At 35.7% G+C, this 25,358-nt stretch overlaps 1 protein-coding gene across 1 annotated transcript in view; it reads right to left on the reverse strand.

Moving 5' to 3' along the window:
- The window catches only part of cfap46 (cilia and flagella associated protein 46), a 182,291-nt gene extending 156,933 nt beyond the window's left edge, over nucleotides 1-25,358 (reverse strand). Inside the window, exons 1-8 of the mRNA XM_073834516.1 lie at nucleotides 25,082-25,358; nucleotides 24,093-24,185; nucleotides 20,618-20,854; nucleotides 13,665-13,777; nucleotides 7,065-7,196; nucleotides 5,176-5,240; nucleotides 3,107-3,271; nucleotides 1,103-1,226 (exon numbers count right to left, since the gene is read on the reverse strand). Coding sequence (XP_073690617.1) covers nucleotides 1,103-1,226; nucleotides 3,107-3,271; nucleotides 5,176-5,240; nucleotides 7,065-7,196; nucleotides 13,665-13,777; nucleotides 20,618-20,854; nucleotides 24,093-24,185; nucleotides 25,082-25,358 — 1,206 coding nt within the window. The remainder of the gene's footprint in view (nucleotides 1-1,102; nucleotides 1,227-3,106; nucleotides 3,272-5,175; nucleotides 5,241-7,064; nucleotides 7,197-13,664; nucleotides 13,778-20,617; nucleotides 20,855-24,092; nucleotides 24,186-25,081) is intronic.

Raw genomic sequence — 25,358 nt, forward strand, 5'->3', positions numbered from 1 at the left:
AGTTTTTCTTGAGAATCATTCCTTGGCACAATTTGTATAAAAAAAAAAAAAAAAAAAAAAAAAAAAATCAAATCAAATCAAATTAATATTTTACAAAAAAAAAAAAAACAAGTGTGTCCAAACTTTTGACTAGTGGTGCATGTCAACAATATATATTTTATTTATATATGCAACAACATATATACAAAAACTCTGTATGTTCATACTTTTTTAAAAATAGTACATGTCTATCTTTTATATATGTTTAAATAATATGAACATGCATTGACCCTGGACCACAAAACCAGTCATAATTTGGTCATTGAGAACTGAATAAAAAAGTTTCCATTAATGTATGGTTTGTTAGGATAGGACAATATTTGGCTGAGATACAACTATTTGAAAATCTGAAATCTGAGGGTGCAAAAAAATCTAAATATTGAGAAAATTGCCTTGAAAGTTGTTCAAATGAAGTTCTTAGCAATGCATATTACAAATCAAAAATTAAGTTTTGATGTATTTAGGGTTGGAAATTTACAAAATATCTTCATGGAACATGATCTTTACTATCACAACGATTTTTGGCATAAAATAAAAATTGATAATTTTGACCCATTTAATGTGTTTTTGGCTATTGCTACAAATACACCCTACTTAAGACCCTACTTAAGTGCTACTTAAGACTGGTTTTGTGGTTCAGGGTCACATATATAAAGGATGTACATGACATATATGTCCAAAAAAGTATTACACAAACATATACAAGGAGCTATATATATATATATATATATATATAGTTCCACTTTCTAATAGGATTATATATATACATGTTTATAAATGTGAGGAAACACACATGCAATTCATCAAAAAGGAACAGCTATTACTGCAGTATTGCAAAACCAAAAAATATTGAATAACTAGGATAATCTGTGTATTAGTTAAGAGCAACTAAATAAGATATGAGCCAAAAACATGTCAGTTCTGTGGAGAATAAAGCAAAGGCACAAGATGAAGCGAATGGATGTTTCAGTGAAATAAAGCCAGAGTGAATGAGGACGGCTGCAGCTGCTTGAGCAGGATTAATAAATGCAAGTGACAAGCAATACAAAAGAGAAAGATTTACCTGGATGGAGAAAAGCCGTGGATAAAGCTCTGGTTTATGTGATTGTATAATATCAGAGGTGACCTTGACCATGGCAGCTGCTTCCTTTCTCTTCCCAGCATCAAGCAGACATTCAACAAGGTGTCTGAATAGAAACACCAGATGAAAACAACATAAAATATGAGCCTTCAATCCTTTCAGATCTGTGTCAGGCATTTGAATTTCCAATGCAAGACTGTAGGGTCAAGGCAAAGAGCCAGATTCGATTTGAGATCAATGACAAGGCTCTTATTCTCTAACTTTTATTAGGGATGAGTTTCTTTTGTGCTCCAGGATTACATGCCTACAACACTAAAACAGCCATAAAGGAGTTTGATCACATCATACATTTTTAATACGACCTTTAAAAAGACTGACAATCCATCTCTAAACAATTTTCTCAGTGTAAGTGGTGTAAAACAACCTGGACCCTGATGTAATTGAAGGTGCAGCGTATCTGTGAGCTGAACGATCGGGATCACTGGAGATCTGTGCCATCATTTCAGTACTTCAAAGGTCATGACGGCATCAAAAGAGACATCTAAACATCTAAAGGCTGCGGTCTTGTCCTGATTATTAATGTCAGCTTGACTTTAAAATGCCATTGATTGTATCTGATTCAGTATCATATAATAACTTAGGAATCTCATATGAACTATGCATAAAGAAAATGAAACCTGTGAAAATTTTGAATCCAATTTCTTTTTAAATGCACATTTTTAAGTGAAGCAAAAAATGCCCTAATGCAAACAAAAATATTTTAACTGAAATTTAAGATGTATGTATTTAAATTATGCATTTGCATTAGATACAAACAAACATTGTTTTAACATAAACTAACTTACTGTGACACACATCATTATTAACTATTTGCATTTTTTTTTTTTTTTTCCAAAATATATATATTTTAAATTGCTTAGTATCAGCACAAATCTATTATGAAAGCCTGTTTCCACCACTGGATAAAAGAAAAAAAAAAAAAAAAAACTTATTGCGACTAGTTATCTCAGAATTCTGACCTTTTTTCTCAGAATTGCATGATACAAACTTAAAATTCATACTTTTTCTCAGAATTGTGAGACATAAACGTGCAAAAGCGTGACATAAACTTACAATTGCGAGTTATTAAGTCAGAATTGCATTCCTTATGACTTTTTTTTCTTAGAATTGAGATATAAACTTCCAGTTCTAAGAAACAAAGTCAGAACTGCAAGAAACAAACTTGAAATTCTGAGAAATAAAATTTCAAAAGCATGACACAAACTCACAATTGTGAGTTATTTTTTTAAACTCGCAATTTTGTAAACAAATCAGTCTTTTTTTCTCCTCAGAACTGGACTTTATAACTTTAAACAGGAGTTTATATCTCACAATGCGGAGAAATAAAGTCAGAATTGCAAGATTGCAAGACTGCAAATTTGCAATTGCAAAAATAAATATTAATAAATCTGAACTGAGAGTATATATCTTGCAATTCTGACTTTATTTCTCACAATTGCGAGTATCTATCTAGCAATTCTGAGAAATGAAGTCAGAATTGCGTGATAAAAAGTCACAATTACCTTTTTAATTATTTAGTGGTGGTAGCTGGCTTTCATAATCTATGTCGACCAAATATTGTCCTATCCACACATACATCAATGGAAATTTTTTTTATTCAGATTTCAGATGATGTATAAATCTCTATTTTAAAAAAATGGACACTCATGTGCTCCAAGGTCACATATGCAATTCAAATCTTAAATTTAGGCTTTTAAGTAAATATTTAAACAAAAAACTGAAAATTTGAGGGGAAAGGAAAAAATAAGAAACATAAAAAAAACTAAAAAAAACTAAACATGCTTTATTTTCTTTATGCAAAATATGATTTGGCATTTTTTTTCCTATGACACTGGAACGAATTATGACCTGAACATCGGTTTAATGATATTCACCCATGCAGTTTGAATAAAACAGTAATTTAATGTCAAAAATGAAGCCACCTACAGCATAAGCTCAGCCCTCCATGCGTCATCAGGATCCTGAACCTCCTCTAGAGCCTTGATCACCTGCGTGAGAGAAGAAACCAGATGTCGGCGCTGACCGGGCCTCAGGAAGCGCCTGAAGGACTGCAGGTAGAGCAGCGAGGCGTTGAACACCAGGAAATGATATCTAATGAAGTAAGAATGAGACGGGGGAGAAGCAGAAAGAGACGGGAATAAAAATAGATTAATTATTCAGGATATCACTGTTGGGAAGATCAGAATCCGATTTCTCACTACATCTCAATTTATACTGCGCTCCGACCTTAGATCTCAAAGTGAATGAATGTGTAATGAGCGCATGAGCCTTTCAAAGAGCCACGGGAGGCCTCAGTGTCCATGAGAAATAAAGCAATTACTGATGGATGGCAGAGGAGCTCAACAAAAAGACGACGGCTGAAGACTCTATTCTGCAGTCACTAATTTATCCACCAGAGAACAGCGTGTTTTAGCAGCGAGTATCTGAGCCGTTCTCCCTCTGGCGGAGCTTGAGAGTCGTTCCAGAAGCAGTGAAGCAGAGATTACACATCCATCATCCACCAATTACAAGTTTTACAGTAGATATAACATCATCCAGTCGAGTCCTGCGTCCTGGACTTCCCTTGATAGTTTCTTACTTTCCTAGTGTTAATATTTCAAAGTTAGCTCCTCGAGGAGTTGCTTAGTGTTTATGATTGATGATCTGGCATACTGCTGAAATATTTAAAATCTCAACGCTCATGTTAAAGCTTACAGCGATTTAATTTTCATCTCACAGGCTGTTAGAATGTGTTTCAGAGGGTTTAAATGCTGTATTTGTTTTGGAAGGAAACATTACAACCCCTGCTGTTAGGAAACAAAAAACAATGAAGAGATATTATCTACATATATAGACTATAAAGTCTGGAATATGTAAAAAATTTTATGTTTTAATGTTCTCTTCAGTTCACTAAGGCTTTATTTATTTGATCAAAAGTACTGTAAAAATGGTAAACTATTATTAAGATGAAAAAGCTTTCTGGCTATATCTCCTCCTAGCTTCTTTTTTATTTTTCTTTCTTTCTTTCTTTCTTTCTTTCTTTCTTTCTTTCTATCTATCTATCTATCAAACATTACGTTTTTAAACCTACTTTAAATTTTTTTAATTTTTTCAAATTGTTTTCAAATTTTTTCAAATTGTTTTCAAATTCTTTTAATTTTTCAAACTTTTCAAACATTTTAAACTTTTACAACTTTTTCAAACTTACTTGCAAACCATGCTAACTACATGCTAATTGCATTTTAATCATGATGCTAACAACATGCTAGTAAGATGTTAATAATGATCTATCAAACATTAAGCATTTAAAACTACTTTAAACGCCAAACTATTTCTGACTGAAAACTGTCAAATTTAAAATTTTTCAGTTTTTAAACTTTTTTAAACTTTTTGGTCCAGCTTTTTCAAGCCAACTTCAAAGTTTGTCTCGATTATTTAAAAAAAAAAAATCTAATTACAGTTTAAAATTAAAACATATTGATTGCTGTGATCAAACCTGAATTTTCAGCATCATTACTTCAGTCTTCAGTGATTTCTGATTATTATCGATGCTGAAAACTGTTTTACTTTACTTTTGTTTGAGGAAACGATGAAAGACTGCAACTTAAAAGTTTGGGGTAAGAAATGTTTTTTAAAAATGAATACTTTTATTCATCAAGGACACATTAAATGGATGGAAAGTGACAGTAAAGATATTTATAATGTTACTAAAGATTTCTGTTTCAAATAAATGCTGTTTCTTTGAACTTTGTATTCAGAGTTTCAGATGAGATGCTCAGATTTGTCAAATGTGCAATTGAAAGTCATAGATCTCAAACATTTTTCACCAGTGCTGAGAACTTTAGTTAACACCCCTATAAGTCTTCTAAACGAAAAGCATTCATTCTAAATTAAAGAGCGATCCCTGAGTAATGCCAATATTCTCTTTAGACTTATTTTAATCGGGACAGGAGATGAGAGAAAAGAAGAAAAAACAGTTTCTATCGTCTTTTCTCTGTATGGATAGTTTACTCTACCTGGACTTGTCTTTGGCAATCTCAATCGCCTTCAGATAGTACTTCACAGCCTTATCCAAGTCCTCCTGGAAATAGAACAACAACAAAAATAGGGACAGATTTATCTCTGCAAAGCAGAAATGAGATACTTGAGATTCAACCGATTTCCTCTGAGAAAAGTACTGAGACTTTTACATGATATTATATACATACTAAACTCACCTAAGGTATAAAAGAACTGGTTCCATTTTTTCCTCATAGGGATTTTTAAAAAGTCTTTGTTACAGACTTACAAACCATGAACCAAAACAACCAGCTTTGAGGAGAGTCACAATATTTCAAACTTTGATTTGAACCAAAAAAAAATAAAAAAAGACTGTGAACTTCAACGATGGTAAGAACTACAATCCCATGAAGCACTGCAAATGAAAAAATCTAATTATTATATTTATTTAGTTTAACTTGATGTACTCAAACAACTAAAACTGAAATAAAACTCAATATAAACTATACAGACATAAAAACATGAAATACTAAAAATGAAAAAAAAAAAAAAAACACAACATTACTAAAACAAAAAATTTAAATGGATTTTTTAAAATAAAAACTAATAGTAACTAAAAATAACACTGTTCACAATACACAAGATCAGACCAAAAAATGTAAATATATTTTATTATGTGCACAAATTTTATAAAAATTTTAACAATATCTGTGTGCATGCTATGTGTTTTTTTTTTTTTTTTTTTGCACATTAGCACATTGCTATTAATCAAGGCAAGTTAAATTAACAATAAACATTGTTTTAAAGCAGCTTTACAGAAAACCACCATGTCATTGCTTATAATATCTTAATATCTGCATGCTTTATAGCTGCATTTTGTAGATTAAGATTGTAATAATCAGTGTTGGGGAAAGTTACTTTTAAAAGCAATGCATTAAAATATTGAGTGATTCCCTAAAAAAGTAACTAATTATGTTACTTAGTTACCTTTTATAAAAATTAATGTGTTACGTTACTTTTGCGTTACTTTTTAAATCTGGGCAGGGCTTGCTTGTTTGTTTTTAATAAAAAAAGTTCTATTTTTGTCAAATGCAAAAGCCTTTTCACAGCAAAAGCCTCAGGCTTCGAGAAAAGTAAATTGACATCTGTACAGTAGACAAAGAGAAAATGTCAACTCTTCAGCAATAAAAAAAGGAAAACAAATGTTCGATTATCTTGAGTAATTTTTGCTTATTAGTATGGATGAATTGGATCATCGAAGGTCGGCAGCAAAGACATCGGTTAATAAAATGGGATTAAATACATAAAGGATATTTGTATTATTTAACATATTTAATTATTGCAGGTTTGTGTTGAATTTGACTGTTTTTATTCATTTTGAAGAACACTGTATCTGTTTTTTAGTGAGTGAGATGAATTAATGCATGTTCACATTTATTCTAGAACTAAAGTAACATCTAACTCACAATTTCTCTCAACATGTGGACAGGAGAGATTTTAATCAATAAATGGGGGGAAAAGTTACTTATTTGATAAAGTAATGCATAACGTTTTCTGCTGTTTCAACCTCAAAAAAAAAACAAAAAAAAATCTATTTTAACTTTAATGCAACCTGAGAGCTTCAACAAAAGCATATTGATTAACAACCTCAGAGCGCTCAGTAGGTCTGGTTTATAAGTTATCATTAAAAACAAATTCCCCTATGAAGAAAATGAATGGAATTTTATCTAGGAACCCAACTGTTGGAATAAGCGGTTGATTACTGTGTCAAATGAAAAGAGTCTCTGTGAGATCCTATGTAGAGTCGTTCATTATAAAGATCATGTTATATTCTCATATTGACATGTTCAGTGTTTAGAGGTCAAAGACAGATGCTTTAATGAGCCCAGCAGACTGTTTGACTCACCGCTGTGCTAATGGAGCGCGAGGAGATGAGCTGACCCTGGCACAGATACGCACGGCACAGGAACTGATTAGCTGGAGGTTTGCCTTCCAAGTACATCGTTAAACAGTCCTCTGCGATTTCCCAACAGCCCAGCTAACAACACAAAAACAGACAATGAGTTCCTGCATCCAAACCACAACCAGGGTTATTATAGTTAGCTGAAACTAAAACAGAAAGCATAAAGAGAAAATCCACTAGTTGCAATAAAATAAACATTGACTGAATAAAATAAAATATGATTTTGTTTTTGTTTATTTCACCTACTGGCCAAGGGAACATTTCTCATTTTTGTTTAGTTTACCTTGATACACTCAAAAAAAAACTAAAAAACTAAAACTAAAATAAAAATAAATATAAACTATATAGACATATAAAAAAAAAAAAACACACAACTAAAATTACTAAAATATTTTTTATTAAAATGGAAAAAAATAAAATAAATAAAACTTTATTTAAAATATTAATAAAACTAATAGTAACTAAAAATAACAATGATCACATTACACAAGCTCAAAAAAATTAAATACATTTTATTATGTGCACAAATATGATTGAAATAGTCATTTTTAAATTACTACTTGTAATAAAATAAACATTGACTGAATAAAATAAAATATATTTAAAAAAAAATATATATATATACCTTTATTTCACCTTCTTGCCAAAGCAACATTTCTTTCTCACTTTTTTTGGTTTAACTTGATGTATTCAAAAAACTATAAATTTTAAAATTAATTTTATTAAAAAAAACAAAACATAATTTTAACAATATCTGTGTGCATGGTATGTGTGTTTTTTGCGCATTAGAACATTCCTATTAATCTAAAACAGAAACCATAAAAAAGAAAAAATCCACTACTATAATAGTAATAGACATAAAAATAATAACACAACAAAAATTACTAAAACTAACAAAATAATAATAATAATAATAATAATAATAATAATAATAATAGTAACTAAAAAAAACACTGATCACAATACACAAGCTCAGACCAAAAATTTTAAATACATTTTAATATGTGCACAAATATTATTGAAATACTCACATTTTAATTAAAAAACACATACTTTTAACAATATCTGTGTGCATGGTATGCATTTTTATGCAGATTAGCACACTGTCATTAATCAAGGCAAGTTAAATTAACAATAAACATTGTTTCAATGCAGCTTTATAGAAAATCTCAATGTTAATGTTTATAATATCATAATATCTGCATGCTTTATAGTTGCATTTAGCAGATTTGGGTTGCGATAATATATTTACATTTTGCACCAGATTTGCTATAATATTTATCGTTTTGTATTCAAGTAATTGGATACATCCAACTTTATAAAGGCTCTAGAGCTGGGTGCTAATATAGTGACATTCTGATATAATTTAAACAATCACAGCCAAGATTAGACATGCTAATACAAACTCTACTGGAAATCAAGACTCATGTCATCTAAAATCCAGAGCTTTATTTGTGTGATGCACAAATTTGCATTTTTATTAGTTTTTTTTTCACTTATGAGATTTAATTTCTATTATATGCTGAAACCTCATAAGTGACTAATAAAATGCCAACTTTGTGCCATTTGTTCACTAGTTTTTAAATAGCAATAAAATTGTATAATGGCAAGTTTGTGCCATTTATTCACTAGTTTTTGGAACAGAAGCATCCGAGTCATTTGCCATTAGAAACGTCTCTACAAACCCCTAGGCCTCAAACATTTTTCCCAGATGGCAATAAATATTTTGCCACATCAGGAAGCGCATAATGGCCCTTGAAAGTTTTTAAAGTGCTTGGGTGCAAAAAGTAAGGGATTCAGCAGAAGCTCCTGCGTTCAGCTTACTTCAGACAAGCGCAGTATATATTATACACTCCTTCACTTCTGAGAGGAATGAATTCACAATGCTCATAACCCATGCTGTCTCAGGACAGATATGTATGAGAGTTATACGGCTCGCTTATCTGTTTAGGATTTCTCACTTCACAACTCATTGAGCAAAAGCCTGCTCAGCTGCTCAGCGCTTTTTGTCAGCTTTTCTCTTCTCAGGATGGGGCGCCACAAATTATTGCTTTTTCTGCTGGTCGAATGTGACATTTGAATTGTGTCAGCATGTAAGGGATGATTTATACACATATTTAAGGTGATATGACAACAAAATTGCTCTCTTCTGTTATTGTGGATGACCGAGCAATTTGAAAACACTCCCATCTCAACTCTATGTTTATAACCTACATTATTTGATTCACGAGTGCAAACAGACCACCTCGATTGCTCCTTCATTGTCTGTTTCACCCAGACTAAATAACCATTTCATTTAATCGCATATCAGCTCAGAGGGACATTTATTTTAAATGAAATTATAGAAACAAATATTTGAAACAAAGTTCCTAACGGTTATTTAATAGACCTATAAATGAAACTGGACGGAGTGTAATTCTTTGCACATTGCTATTTTTCACTTAATGCTCTTAATGCAAAAAAACAAACAAACATCCAATTAGGAAAATACAGCTATTTTCATTTAACGAACTTAATGCAATAGCATCTGCTATTTTGACTTAATTTACTTGCAAATAGCATTTTATTATTTTTTGTGCTTAGTGCAAAGAAAATGCTGAAATTTTAACAATGCATTTTATGCCAATAGCATCTAATTGCACTTTGTGCAAAGAAAATACTACATTTTCACTTAATGGATTCAAAGCAAATAAGATCTAATTACTATTTGCAAAAGTGCAAATAAAAAAACTCTGGCATTTTAAATGAATGCGCTTAATGCAAATTGCACCTAATTACTATCTGTACTTAGTACAAAGAAAATACTGCTATTTTCACTTAATAAAGTTAATGCAAACAGCATCTAATTACTGTTTGCACTAAGTGTTATAGGGCTTGAGGTGAATCTTACAAAAACAGTCCAGTCCAATGTACTGTATTCTAAATTAAAACACACACACTGCTGCTCAAAAGTTTGGGACTTGTAATGTTTTTTAAAGAAGTCTCTTCTGCTCATCAAGGCTGCATTTATTTGATCAAAAATACAGACAAAACTGTAATATTGCAAAATGTTATTACAATATAAAATAATGGTTTTTATTTTAATATACTTTAAAATATAATTTATTCCTGTGATGCAAAGCTGGATTTTCATCAGCTGTCTTAAGTGTCACATGATCCTTCAGAAATCATTCTAATATGCTGATTTACTATTAGAATTATTAATATTTGGAAACATGTTTTTTTGGAACCTTTTTTTTCAGGATTCGTTGATGAATAACAAGTAAAAAATAACAGAATTTATTCAAAATATAAAACTTTTCAAAAAATGTAAATCTATGCTATCACTTTTTATTAATTTAACACTTAACACTTTTAAAAAAAGAAAGAATAAAACTTCACTTACCTCAAACCTTTGAACAGTAGTGAATATTGTTAGAAAACCTTTCTATTTTAAATAAATGCTCCTTTTAACTTTTTATTGATCAAAGAAACCTCAAACAAAAAAGTTTTACAGGTACCAAAAAAACATTAAGCAGCACAATTTTTCTTAACATTGACATTAAATCAGCATATTATAATAATTTCTGAAGGATTATGTGACACAAAATACTGGAATTACAGCTGTTGTAAATTCAGCTTTGCTTTACAGGAATAAATATATATTTTAAAGTATATTCAAATAAAAAAAACATTATATTATATTGTAATAACATTTTCCAATATTACTGTTTTTTTTCTGTATTTTTGATGAACATAAGAAACATCTTAAAAAACATTAAAAATCTTACTGATTTCAAACTTTTGAGCGGCAGTGTGTGTGTGTATATATATATGTATTTAAATTATAGTATTACTGTATTGAGAATTAACCTTAAGAATACAAAAAATGACAAAAATATTGCATGTAAAACATCTGGATGCCTAACAGTAATTAGATTTTGAAGAGTAAAAATATTTAATTTCATAAAAAAAATCTTAATGTCATGACAAAATGTTTTATTATTCTTAATACAAAATACAATGATTTCTTTTTTGGTTTGAAATATAGACATGTTTCTGTGAGATTCTCGCTCTATAAAACGACAGCACATTTTGAGATAAGCCGCTGTTACAATAATCCTGCGCTTCACAAAAGAGCCGTGGAGGCGTGACAGTGCAGCAGAGAGCCGTGGCTGTTATCTAACCCAGCATTATGTCTTCAGCCTGAGAGCAGAGCGCTGCATTACTGTGAAACTCAAACCTCGCTGTCACACACTGAGATGCAGCAGGAGGGTAAACTCTGCAGCATTTCTCAGGTGTGTGTTCAAGCAACCAGCAGGGAAGAGGCTTATCCTACACTACGGTACTTTCTTGAAATAAAGCCTAATGCGTATCCAGCAAGAGCTTCTGAATCTTTCACAGTGGAAATGCTGTAGGGCTGTGTATTTGCTTTCCTTGTCAATAAAGATTTAAAGGAATGGTTGATCCAAAAATGATCATTTGCTGAAAATGTGCTCACCCTCAGGCCATCCAAGATGTAGATGAGTGTGTTTTTTTCATCAGATTTGGAGAAATGCGTCTTTCCATCACTTGCTCACCCATGGATCCTCCGCAGTGAATGGGTGCCGTCAGAATCAGAGCCCAAACAGCTGATAAACCATTCAAGTTCATCAGTTAACATCTTGAGAAGACGAAGGAAACAAATGCAGTCCATAATAACATTTCCTCCAGTAAAATCCATCTCCTGTTGTCTCTCATATCAAAATTAAGTCACATATTTGTTTGGAGCTGTTTTTGCTTGTAATCTGATCTGTGCAGATTTCTCTCCTGATTCAGACCAGACCCCTTTTTCACTGGAGGAAGAGTTATTATTGATTATGGATTTTAGATACAAACATTGTAATGATCAATTTGTTTCTATAGTTTTCTTAAGATGTTAACTGATGGACTGGAGTGGTGTGGATTACTTGTGGATTATTGTGATGTTTTTTATCAGCTGTTTGGACTCTCATTCTGACGGCACCCATTCGCTGCAGAGGATCCATTAGTGAGACATTGATGTAATGATACATTTCTACAAATATGATCTAGAAACAAACTCATCTACATCTTGGATAGCCTGAGGGAGAGAAAAATCTGCAGATTTCATTTTGGGATAAACTATTCCTTTAAAAAAAAAACTGACAATCAAGCTTCTACAGTTGAGTTCAAAAGTTTACATCCCCCTTTCAGAATCTGCAAAACGTTAATTATTTTACCAAAATAAAGGGGTCATACAAAATGCATGCAACTATTATTTATTTAGTACTGACCTGAATAAGATATTTCACACAAAAGATGTTTACCTATAGTCCACAAGAGAAAATAATGGATGAATTTATGAAAATGACCTCGTTCAAAAGTTTATATACTCTTGATTTTTAATACTGCGTTGTTACCTGAATGATCCACAGCTATGTTTTTGTTTAGTGATAGTTGTTCATGAGTCCCTTGTTTGTCCTGAACAGTTAAACTGTCTGCTGTTCTTCAGAAAAATCCTTCATCTCCCACAAATTATTTGGTTTTCCAGCATTTTTGTGTATTGCAACCTTTTCCAACAATGACTGTATGATTTTGAGATCCATCTTTTCACACTGAGGACAACTGAGGGACTCATATGCAACTATTACAGAAGGTTCAAACACTCACTGATGCTCCAGAAGAAAAAAAACAAGCATTAAAAGCCGGGAGTGAAAACTTTTGAACAGAATGGAGATGTGTACATTTTTCTTATTTTGTCTAAATAGCATAGTTTTTCATTTAGTTCTGCCCTTCAGAGGCTACAGAAGATTCTCACATGTTAAAATAAGTTAAATGTGATCTTCAAATTCAAAAATGTAATGCATGGTTTGGTTTCCATCTGGAGCATCAGTGAGTGTTTGATCCTTCTGTAATAGTTGCATATGAGTCCCTCAGTTGTCCTCAGTGTGAAAAGATGGATCTCAAAACCATCCAGTCATTGTTGGAAAGGGTTCAAATACACAGAAATGCTGGAAAAACAACGAATTTGTGGGAGCTGAGGATTTTTCTGAAGAACAGCAGACAGTTTAACTGTTCAGGACAAACAAGGGACTCATGAACAACTATCACTAAACAAAAAAACACAGCTGTGAATCATTCAGGTAACAACACAGTGTTAAGAATCAGGGTTTTATTTTCTCTTGTGGACTATATGTGAACATCTTTAATGTGAAATATCTTATTCAGGTCAGTACTAAATAAATAACAGTTGCATGCATTTTGTATGATCCCTTTTAATTTTGTAAAATAATTAACATATTTAATGATTCTGAAAGGGGATGTAAACATTCCATTTGGACAAGATTTGAGCTCATAAAATACTGGGTACAATAAACAGCTGCCACCATACTAAACTTAATGAAATGAATAATCCCCATGTAAATATAGAGTGAATTCATGTTAACTAAAAAGTAAAAAATGGCACAATTCAGCTTGAAATGAAGTAGAAGGTAAAAAGACAGCTTGATTAATATCTCTTTGAAATGGCGCAGACAGAAAGTGATGGATGGTTTATTATCGCACCTGTAGAGATTGTTCAGCACACAGAACACAGAGTTCAGACTGAGATCTGCCATCAGACGCTTCTGGACCTGAAGATCGAATCAGCTCATAAGCTTTCCTCACATACACAGCATCTGAGAACAAGACATTTACACACAAAATACACACAAAATGACATTTACTTTAGGAAACAAATGAGCTGAGAATACACTTCAATTTATCTGTATTAAATAGCTATACTCTTCTATTAATTTCACAAAAACATGAAATCTTACAAAAACTTCATTTTGAGGGACATAATTCACAATTAACCGTTTTTAATACTATACACTACTAGTCAAAAGTTTTTGAACAGCAAGATTTAATGTTTTTTAAAGAAGTCTCTTCTGCTCACCAAGCCTGAATTTATTTGATCCAAAGTACAGCAAAAGCTATACAATTTTGAAACATTTTTGTAATTTAAAATGATCATTTTCTATTTTTAAATATAATTTATTCCCGTGATTTCAAAGCTGATTTTTTTTAGCATCATTACTCCTTCAGAATTCATTCTAATATATAATATATAATGTAATATATAATATTTTTATGTCGAAAACAGCTGAATAGAATTGTTTCTTCGATTAATAGAAAGTTCAGAAGAACAGCATTTATCTGAAATGGAAATTTCACATTTTTTTTTACATTATAAATGTTTTTATCATCACTTTTGATCAATTTTTATCTGTACAATCAGAAATGACAGAGTAATTGAAGTTCCTTTTGGGAAACTGCCACAAAACGCGTATACGCGTGTTTGGACCCCAGGGGGTTAAAGCATCCCTGCTACATAAAAGTATTAATTTCTGTTATTTTACTTTGATAAATGTTTATCTTTACATCTTTTTATTCTTCAAATAATCCTGAAAAAATGTACTTAACTGTTTTAAATATTGATGAAAATAATAATAAAATCAGAAATGTTTCTCAAGCAAATCAGCGTATTATAATGATTTCTGAAGGATCATGTGACACTGAAGACTGCAGTAATGATGCTGAAAATTCAGCTTTGCATCACAGAAATAAATTAAATTTTAAAATATGTTCAAATTGAAAGCATTTTTATTAAAAAGTAAAAAAATATTTCACAATTTTACTGTTTTTGCTGTACTTTGGATTAAATAAATGCAGGCTTGGCAGAAGAGACTTCCACAAAAAAAAAAAAAACATTTAAAATCTAACTTTTGACTAAGTGTTTGAAATCAATAAAGAAATGCTACGTTAATTGTACAACAGGAAAAACGTTTGTTTACGTTTGTTCATATTTATTTTTCTCCAGTTTATTAGAAGAAAACAAGCACTTGTGTAGCTGGTCTTTCTCACTGTGACAAATAACCTTTTATCAAAGCGTTTTTATTCGACTAACGATTCAGTACGCTAATAATCACATTTAATGAATTTTCGACTAATAAACACGTCTTTTATTCCTTACCTCTTTTCTCCTCAGCTTTTGATAAACATTGTCGAATACGAAGGTCCATTTCACGTTATGACTCCTTAAAATTCGATTTAGAACTGTAGATCCGGTTTTAAAGTTAACTTTAAAAAGAAAATACTGATTTGTGTTTAGTATTTACTTCTTGTTTATGTTGAGCGTTGTGCTGAGTAACTAGCGAGAGTTTGGACTTGTCTCTTAGCAACGGGACGCTGAACGGAAAGCACGCAGGGTCAAACGCGTTTCCAACAGCAGCCCAGACATATCGAATAATTAAAACATGTACCAAACAATAAACGTTTAATATCACTAATAACATTTTTAAGTCATTATTTAAATCGTGATGTAACATATACATGAAAAAAAGTAACTGTACATTTAAAAAGGTGCAAGTCAGCATCCATACTGCTTCTAATTATTATAATTTCTTTCAAATGTCGAATTTTAAGAATGTTTTAAATATTAAAACAGGTAAAAATACCACATATTTCTCTTTTCCTTCAGTTCCCTTTATGTTTACATACTTACAATGTGATGTTATAAATATTAAACATTTAATAACGCCATTTTAAGGCATTATTTTGGCTAAATATAACATACACAGATTAAAACAAATTTTTAAAAAGGTGCAAATCAGCATCTACATATTTATTAAATATTTTTAAATGTTTTCAAATAATACAATAAATAAAAAATGCAACGTTTTTTTCTCAGTTCATCATCCATACCTAGAAAAAAAGTCTTAATCTCAAATTTATATAGGTTATTATATTATATTAAGTTTATTAACACCATTTAAGGGTTTATTTGGCTTAATATAATACATACACGGAATAAAACTAAATTTTAAACAGATGCATATTAGCATCTACAGCATCTTCGTTTCTTTCAGATACTGAACATTTTTCAAATGTTTTTTAAGTAATAAAATGTAAAAAATGCAACTGTTTTTCTGTTCATCATCCATCCCTAGGGATTTTTTTTTACAGTCCTAATATCAAATTTCCCTTGATGTTTATATAGGCCTACTTACAATATCATGTTATAAACATAAAATGTTTAATAACACCATTTTTAAGCATTATTTTAGCTTAATATAATATATACACAGATTAAAACTAACTTCAAATTTGAACATTAAAAAAATGTTTTTAAATAATAAAATAAATAAAAATAAAAATTTGGTTTTTTGTTACATCCCTATGATTTTTTTTCACCCCTAGGGAAAAATGAACATAAAAATGTTTTTAAATAAAAAAAAAATAAAAATTATATATATATATATATATATATATATATATGTGTGTGTGTGTGTGTGTGTGTGTGTGTGTGTGTGTGTGTGTGTGTGTTTTCCATCACTAGGCCTACTTACAATATAACGTTATAAATATTAAATGTTTAATAACATAACTTTAAGGCATTATTTTAGCTAAATATTATATATACACAGATGTAAACGGACTACAAATAAAAGGTGTAAATCAGCATCTATACAGCATCTTCATTTCTTTCAGATATTGAACATTTAAAAAAAAATACTAAAATAAATAAAATTGCAATACATGCATGTATGTATGTGTATATATATATATATATATATATATATATATATATATATATATATATATATATATATACATACATACATACAGTTGCAATCAATTATTCAACGCCCCAGAGACTGCAGTACTTTACAAATGATTTTGCTCTTTCTGAAGATCCAGGAATAAAATTGCATTTACAACAGTTTTCTGGCAAATTAAAAGTGATAATGTCAATATATAATGTAATGTTTTTGAGTTATAGGATTTTTTAATAACACAGCTTTGTCAAAATTATTCAACCCCTATTCAACATTGCTGTTTTAAGACAGTTATTTTTATGGTAAGGAACAAATTGTCATAAGAAATTGTCTTAAACCTTTACAAACTTATTAAAAATGGAATTAGCTTGGGGTGTTACACATAGTATGCTCTTAGCCCATGCATGTGCTGAAGGCGAGTAGCAAATATGGTAAAGTCAACAAAGCTCACGCAAAATCAATAGAGAAGAAATAGTTTGCTATATTAGAAAGTCTAAAACTACATGAAGATTTCTAAGACATTACAAGTTCCTAGAGACACAGCTGGCAGCCGTATTCCTTAGATTAAAGGGTGTTGAACCAGAAAACCTTTGAGGCTGTTGAACAAAAAAGCACAATATCATAAAACGTTTGATCAGATCAAATGAGAAAAACTTGCAATGTACAGCTAAAGACTTGCAAGATGACCCGACGAAAGGAGGAAAAATATTTCAATGCTGTGAACAAGAGGAACACTAGACAAGTGTAGTCTTCATGTTTAGGAATCTTGCTGAATACCACTCTTGACCAAGAAGAACAAAAAGCTGACTTGAACATGCCAAAATTCATTTGGATAGACCTGTGGAGTTCTGGAAGATTGTTTTATGGAGTGATGTGTCCAAACTGGAACATTTTGGATGTACGGATCAGCCATATGTCTGGTGCAAAAAAGACAAAGCTTATACGCAGAAGAACACCATCTCCATCATCAAACATGGAGGTGGACCAGTCCTGTTATGGGGTTGTTTTACTGTAGCAGGAAGTGGAAAACATGACCATACAAAGGATATCATTGATTTATGAAAGTATAAGACCATTTTGGCAAACATTGTGATGCCTTTTGTGCAAAGTCTGAAGCTAATAATCAATGGACTTTCCTGCAGGACAATCATCCCAAAGTATACGTTCAAATCTACTTACGCTTGGTTCAGGAATCAGTCATAGAACGTTTTAAAGTGGCCTGTTCAGTTTCCAGATTTAATTCTCATTGAAAATACATGGTTGAATTTGAAGCAAGCAGTGGCAAAGTAAAAACCAAAGATTATCAGTGATCTGAAAGCTTTTTCAGGGAGGAATGGCCCAAGATTGCAGCAGAAAGGTGACAGAAGCATCTAAGCACTTCCAGGCAGTGTTTATTGGTGGTGTTAAAGAATAAAAGATTCTGCACCAAATTTACTTTCAGGGGTTGAATAATTTCCAATTCGATTTTTTTTCATTATTCATCAACTTACGTTCTCAGAATTACTCAAGTGTATTAATAAACTTTCTTTAATAGTTTACTGATGCCTTTGATGAACTGTTTTCACAAAATGTTGTTCTCTGCAGCAAAATGTCTTGCAGGTCAAGGGGGTTGAATAATTTTGATTGCAACTGTATATATATATATATATATATATATATATATATATATATATATTTTTTTTTTTTTTCCTTTCTTTTTTTCCCTACCCTCTCAGTTCATCATCCATCGCTAGAAAAAAAAAAGGTTTTAATCACAGTCTTAATCTGAAATTTCCCTTGATGTTTGGAATTTTATAACCCAGAGCCTAATGAGATGCAGACAGGGTTTGTCTCATTAAATGCGCTTCAAAGACTTAGATTAACAGTGAGATTTCCAGTAGTGCATCTGAGGTGAAAGTATATGTGCTGAAAGTTTGAATGAGCTCAGAACATCACTTTTGATTTATCAGTTTTTAAACTCACCAATACATTTTCTAACAGCAATCTGAATTGAGTCAATTACAGCAAGCTCTTTTGTTCCCAGTTGGTTAGTACATTGGTTTGCAATTGCACATCTAATGGACTCTTTGGGGATGAAGTCTCAGTGTGAAGCGTGTTTTGTTAATACGGTAATTCAGAATTTGACAGGCCTCTGTTCAGCAACTGTGAAATCAGCATCACTCCTCAAGAAGACACTCAGCAGGATGACTGCGCTTCAGCCCACAGCATGACCACAAACACTGTCTCATGTCAAACACTGAGTGGACAGACACTACAAGCAGTCAAACCACCTTTGTTTGTTATTGCATCAGGTTTAGAGAGTATTTCAGGAGATAAAGAATAGAAGAGAATAGAACAGTCAGATCAAGTATTCTACTTAAATTTACCGCTGTTGCCCAGGTTTTTCATTGTTTTTTGGACCCTGTAAAGTCTAGTAGTCAGAAAAATCAACTTTTTTTTTTAAATGAAACGGTTTATTTAACCTTTAGACAATGTATTTAAAAAAATACACTTTATTTTAATGTGTCCTTGTTACAGTGTAATTACATTTAAGTACTGGGATATAATAATTATTATTCAATAATTAGGGCTAGGATTAGGGATTGGCTTAAAACAAGTGTTTGTATTACATGTCATATTTGATGCATCATGCTTTTACAGTTTATAATATGAGCCCAATATGGGTTAAATGCATCTGAAATCAAGTCTGTTTCTGAAGTGGACAGTCACTGCTGGGAAACGAAATATTCAAGTGCCAGTGTTTATCTGAGTTTTGTATGGGGTAATGACTCTTTAAAGTGTCTATAAAGTTTGGCGATAAAAGAATGTGATATTATATCACACATCTTCACTCTGTCATCTCTAGATTATATCAGATGAGTCTTTCTGTCATTCTAAACCTATTTTCTGCTTTCTTTATAAAACAATGAATTTGTCTTTTACAAATGGGAGTACAACGAATTCATGACAGTGTTTTACACTAAAGTCTACCCATTTTAGTGAAAAAGTTCTTAAAAAGCATCTACTGAAAAAAAAAATGGCATAAAGAATTTTTTAAAGAAAACTCCCTAATTTTTGGGTGGTCCCACCACTCAGTCTCTGTTGATTGTGAGACTGTGACGTCTCTGTAGCGGCTCCTTATTCACCATCAGCTCATCCTGAGAAAACTGGACTGATGTCTAAATACTGAGAGTCCTGCAATAAAACACACAGACAGTTACATATGAGTATGAGACAATACTGCTGTCACATCACATCAGCAGATCCAGCTCAGAAAAACATATCGTATAATTATATTACAGAGCTATGAATAAACTGATCATAGATTAATAACAGTAAATGATCAACAACTACTATCATTTAGAAAATCTGTAAGAGATGAAAGTATTCATAATGTTCATAAATCAGTCATATCTCAGAATTAAACACAGTTTAAAGTACAGAGACTAATGTGGAGCTGAATTATTGTCTAATATTCTCCAATTACACACACAGGAGGTCTGTTACTCAATTTAGAAACTTTAAATAAACAAACACTTACAATAGTATAATATCTCCATTTTATAATGTGGATCGTACTTCAGATCAGAGAGTAACTTCCAACTAGAATCTCCTAGTTTATTCCTATACAGACCCAGGTGTCTCAGGTGTGAGGGGTTTGATCTCAGAGCTGAAACCAGAGCAGCACAACCTTCATCTGTGACGCCACAATCACTCAACCTGTAGAGAACAATCACACAATCTGAGTTGCTATTGAAGTGTCTGTAGTTTGTTACTGAAGCAGGAGAGGAGATATAATGACAAGCATTGCCACATACTGCTGCTGATAGATTGAGGTTTATGCATGTTGATGCTCAGTGGAGCTGTTTGTGTAACGGTAAGTGATGGGAAGGAAGCAAGTGCAGGGTGAAAACCAGATTTATTGAGAATAGATGATACAAATGAGAGTGAAGATGATGATGATGATGATGATGGTGTTGATCTCCCGGCTGGGTGGCACAAGGGCTAGATGGCTCGATGATGAAGGTGTGTAATCCAGTAGTGAAGGCGTGAAGCGTGGTATCCAGTGGTGCAGGCTAAATCCCAGTGCGATCCCACGATGAACACAACAAACACGACGATCACAGACGAAGACAAAACCCAAACGTACATCCAAAGATCCCGATCCAGAGTGAACTGTCAGACGAGGGAGAAGAGAATGCGATGAGATTAAATAGTCATGTGAAATGAGGGACACCTGTGTGGGACTGATTGGCAGCTGCGCTGAATCAGCGTGACGCACAACGTAATACACACACACACACACACACACACACACACAGATGACGTGACCTGAGGACACGGCAGATGTGAGAACCGTGACAGTACCCCCTCCTCTAGGAACGTCTCCTGACGTTCCCAGACTCCTGTACCTGTTGATTGAAATCATCAATAAGAGAGTGATCCAGAATGTCTCTGGCAGGTACCCAACTTCTCTCCTCCGGACCATAACCTTCCCAGTCCACCAAGTACTGAAATCCGCGTCCCCTCCGCCTAGAGTCCAGAATGCGATTAACCGAATAGGTTGGTTCCCCGTCTATGAGTCGCGGCGGTGGGGGAACCGGAACTGGCGGATTAATTCGTGCATAAAAAACAGGCTTAATTTTAGAGACATGAAACACGGGATAAATTCTCCTGTACACTGGAGGGAGTTGAAGGCGGACTGCCACCGGACTAATGATCTTGGTGACAGGAAACGGGCCAATAAATCTGGGAGCAAGTTTATTCGAGACGGAACGCAAAGGAATATCTTTGGTAGAAAGCCACACTTTAGAACCGACGACGTATACGGGAGGCTTAGACCGGTGGCGATCGGCTTTAGCCTTGGTGCGCGCTCCCACCTGGACCAGAGTCTCACGGGCTCTGGTCCAAGTGCGATGGCACCTCTGGACAAAGGCGTGGGCGGAGGGAACCGCGACTTCGGATTCCAGACTGGGAAAAATTGGTGGCTGGTACCCTATACTACATTCGAATGGAGATAGGCCCGTAGACGATACTGGTAACGAATTGTGGGCGTACTCCACCATAGAAAGCTGTTGGCTCCAGGAGGAAGGATTTCTAGCGACCATACATCGTAACGTTCTCTCCAAATCTTGGTTGGCTCTCTCAGTTTGCCCATTGCTTTGAGGATGGAACCCCGAAGAGAGACTAACAGTGGCCCCCAGAAGTTTACAAAACTCTCGCCAAAATTTGGACACAAACTGGGGTCCTCTGTCGGAGACCTCGTCCGTCGGGAGGCCATGTAACCGAAAGACGTGGTCTACGACTGCCAACGCTGTCTCCTTGGCTGAGGGTAATTTGGGCAAGGGAATGAAATGAACCGCCTTCGAGAATCGGTCCACCACGGTTAAAACTACCGTGTTACCCTGGGAGGGTGGGAGGGCGGTAACAAAATCTAGAGCGATGTGGGACCAGGGTCTCGAAGGGATTGGCAGCGGTTGTAGGAGCCCATCTGGAGGTCTGTTAGATGTCTTACCAGTGGCACAAACTGAGCAAGCCAAAACAAAACTGCGAACGTCCCGAGCCATAAGTGGCCACCAAAATCGTTGCTTAACCAAATGTAAGGTGCGACTAACCCCTGGATGACACGCCACATTGGAGCAATGTCCCCACTGGATAACTTCGGACCGTAAACGCTCTGGCACAAACAAACGGTTCGGTGGGCAACCGACCGGAGGCGTTACCCCATGTAAGGCTGTCTTAACCTTCGATTCGATCTCCCAGATGAGGGTCCAGACAATAAGAGTCTCGGGAAAAATACCCTCGGGAGTGGACGGGCGATCGGAGCGGTCAAAAATACGAGATAAAGAATCGGGTTTGATGTTTTTAGAACCCGGGCGGTACGATAGAGTAAAGTCAAAACGTCTGAAAAAAAGTGCCCACCGAGCCTGCCTAGAGTTCAGTCTTTTAGCAGTTCTGATGTATTCTAGATTCTTGTGATCGGTCCAAACAATAAAAGGTACCCCCGACCCTTCCAACCAGTGGCGCCATTCCTCCAATGCTAGTTTGACTGCCAACAGCTCTCTGTTACCAATATCGTAATTTGACTCAGCTGGCGACAAACGATGTGAGAAAAACGCGCAGGGATGCATCTTGTCGTCCGTGGGTGAGCGCTGGGAAAGAACCGCACCTACCCCCACCTCTGACGCATCGACCTCCACCACAAACTGACGTGATGGATCAGGGGTGACAAGAATGGGAGCCGAAACGAAGCGACTCTTCAGTTTGGCAAACGCAGCTTCCGCTGCATCTGACCACCTGAACGTCGTTCGGGGGGAGGTCAAGGCAGTCAGAGGCGCGGCTAGTTGGCTGTAATTGCGAATAAAACGCCGGTAAAAATTGGCAAAACCCAGAAACCTCTGCAGGGCCTTACGGGAATCTGGGGTTGGCCAATCCACCACAGCTCTAACCTTCTCGGGATCCATGCGCACACCCTCGGCCGACACGATGTACCCTAGGAAAGGAACAGACTGTGCATGAAAATCGCATTTCTCCGCCTTGACAAAAAGCCCATTCTCTAACAGCCGCTGAAGCACTCGTCTGACGTGTTGAACGTGATCCTGGAGAGAAGAAGAAAAAATCAATATGTCGTCCAGGTAGACATATATGAACTGGTCGACCATGTCTCTCAACACGTCATTAACGAGTGCCTGGAAGACCCCTGGGGAGTTGGACAAGCCGAAGGGCATGACCAAGTATTCAAAGTGCCCCCTGGGGGTGTTAAAGGCAGTCTTCCACTCATCTCCCCCCCTAATGCGGACCAAATGATAAGCGTTTCTCAAATCCAATTTCGTGAAGACTGACGCTCCCTGCAACCTCTCGAAGGCTGAAGACATTAACGGCAAAGGATAAGTATTCTTTACCGTAATGTTATTCAGCCCCCGGTAATCAATACAAGGTCGCAGAGAACCGTCCTTCTTCCCCACAAAAAAGAACCCCGCCCCCGCTGGAGAAGAGGAGGGTCGTATGAGCCCGGCTGCTAGAGAATCAGAAATGTATTTCTCCATAGCCTCTCTTTCAGGAACTGAAAGTGAATATAATTTGCCCTTGGGCGGAGACGTACCTGGCAGTAACTCTATTGCACAGTCATAGGGACGGTGAGGAGGAAGAGAAGCAGCCCGAGACTTACTGAACACTTCCTTCAGGTCGAGGTACTCCGTGGGCACGTTACTCAGATCCGCCGCCTTCTCCTGAAACACAGAACCAGAGACAGACGGACAAGCAGACACAAGACAGGACTCATAACACTTAACGCTCCATTCAGCCACCGACTTCAGCTGCCAATCAATCCGGGGGTTGTGTTTGATGAGCCAGGGGTGTCCCAACACCACGGGGGCGTGAGGGGAGTCCAGAATGTAAAAGGAGATGCTCTCACGGTGATTGCCAGACACCGTGAGAGTGATGGGGTCCGTGATGAAAGTGATGGTGGGGAGGGTCTGGCCATTGAGGGCGTGGACGGAAATAGTGTCTGTAAGAGGTTGAAAACGGACATGATTACGTTGAACAAAAGAAAAATCCATAAAATTACCCTCGGCTCCCGAATCCAATAGTGCCGTGCAGTGGTGATCCTGATGTTGCCATCTGAGCCTAACCGGGAGGAGCGTGGAGGTGCTGCTGGACGAGGACTTGGTAGCGGAGATCCCACCCGACAGTAGCCTCATACTTACTGCCGGGCTGGCCCTTTTACGGGACAGCCAAAAGCGAGATGTCCTGCTGCCCCGCAGTACAAGCAAAGGCCTAGGGATCTCCGCCTCTCCTTCTCCTCCCGGGTAAGCCGAGCTCGACCCACCTGCATGGGCTCAGGATCGCTGAGTGGGCTGACCACGTCACTGCCGCTGGCTCGAGGTGGAAACCCCTCCCCAGGGGGGAGCCGAGCAGATGTCCATCGTCGCTCGGCTCGGGAGAGTCAAGCATCTACCCGCAGGGCAAGTTCAATCAGGCCGTTGAGGTTGGCGGGTAGATCCAGGGCATAGATCTCTCTCTGGACGCAGTCAGCCAGCCCATGCAGGAACATGTCCCACTGCGCCTCCTCGTTCCATTGGCACTCCGCCGCCAGGGTGCGAAACTCGATGGAATAATCTGAAACGGACCTCCCCCCCTGTCGGAGATCCGCCAGTACCCGCGCAGCCTCTCTTCCTGAGGCCGCACGGTCAAACACCCGCTTCATTTCGGCGGCGAGCGCAGCGAACGAGGCGCAACAGGGATCTTGACTCTCCCACACCGCCGTTCCCCACAGTGCCGCCTTCCCCGTTAACAGGGTGAGCGCGAACGCCACCTTGCTTTCCTCACTAGGAAATGTGCGTGGTTGTAACGAGAAGTGCATCGAACATCTAGTGAGGAAAGCTCGGCAGAAGTTCGGCTCACCTCCATAGAGTTCCGGCGGGGGAAGGCGGGCTTCCGGTTGTTGAGCCGCCCCAGATGGTCCGGGTGGAGCGGCCGGAGCGGGCAGGGTGGGCGGTGTGAGCGGCGCAGTGGGAAGCTGCATCTGACGTAGGCACTGGGTCAGCTCGGACACTTGTGCCACAAGAGTGTTGATGGCGTTTCCAGAAACGGCCGAATTCCTCTCCTGAATCTCCAGCCGAGAGATGCAGTCCCGAAGTGCGTCCTCCGCGGTGCTCGATGTGTTGCCTGCTGCTTCCAT

This window comes from Garra rufa, chromosome 2 (genome assembly GCF_049309525.1).
Source record: "Garra rufa chromosome 2, GarRuf1.0, whole genome shotgun sequence".
Taxonomy (NCBI): domain Eukaryota; kingdom Metazoa; phylum Chordata; class Actinopteri; order Cypriniformes; family Cyprinidae; genus Garra; species Garra rufa.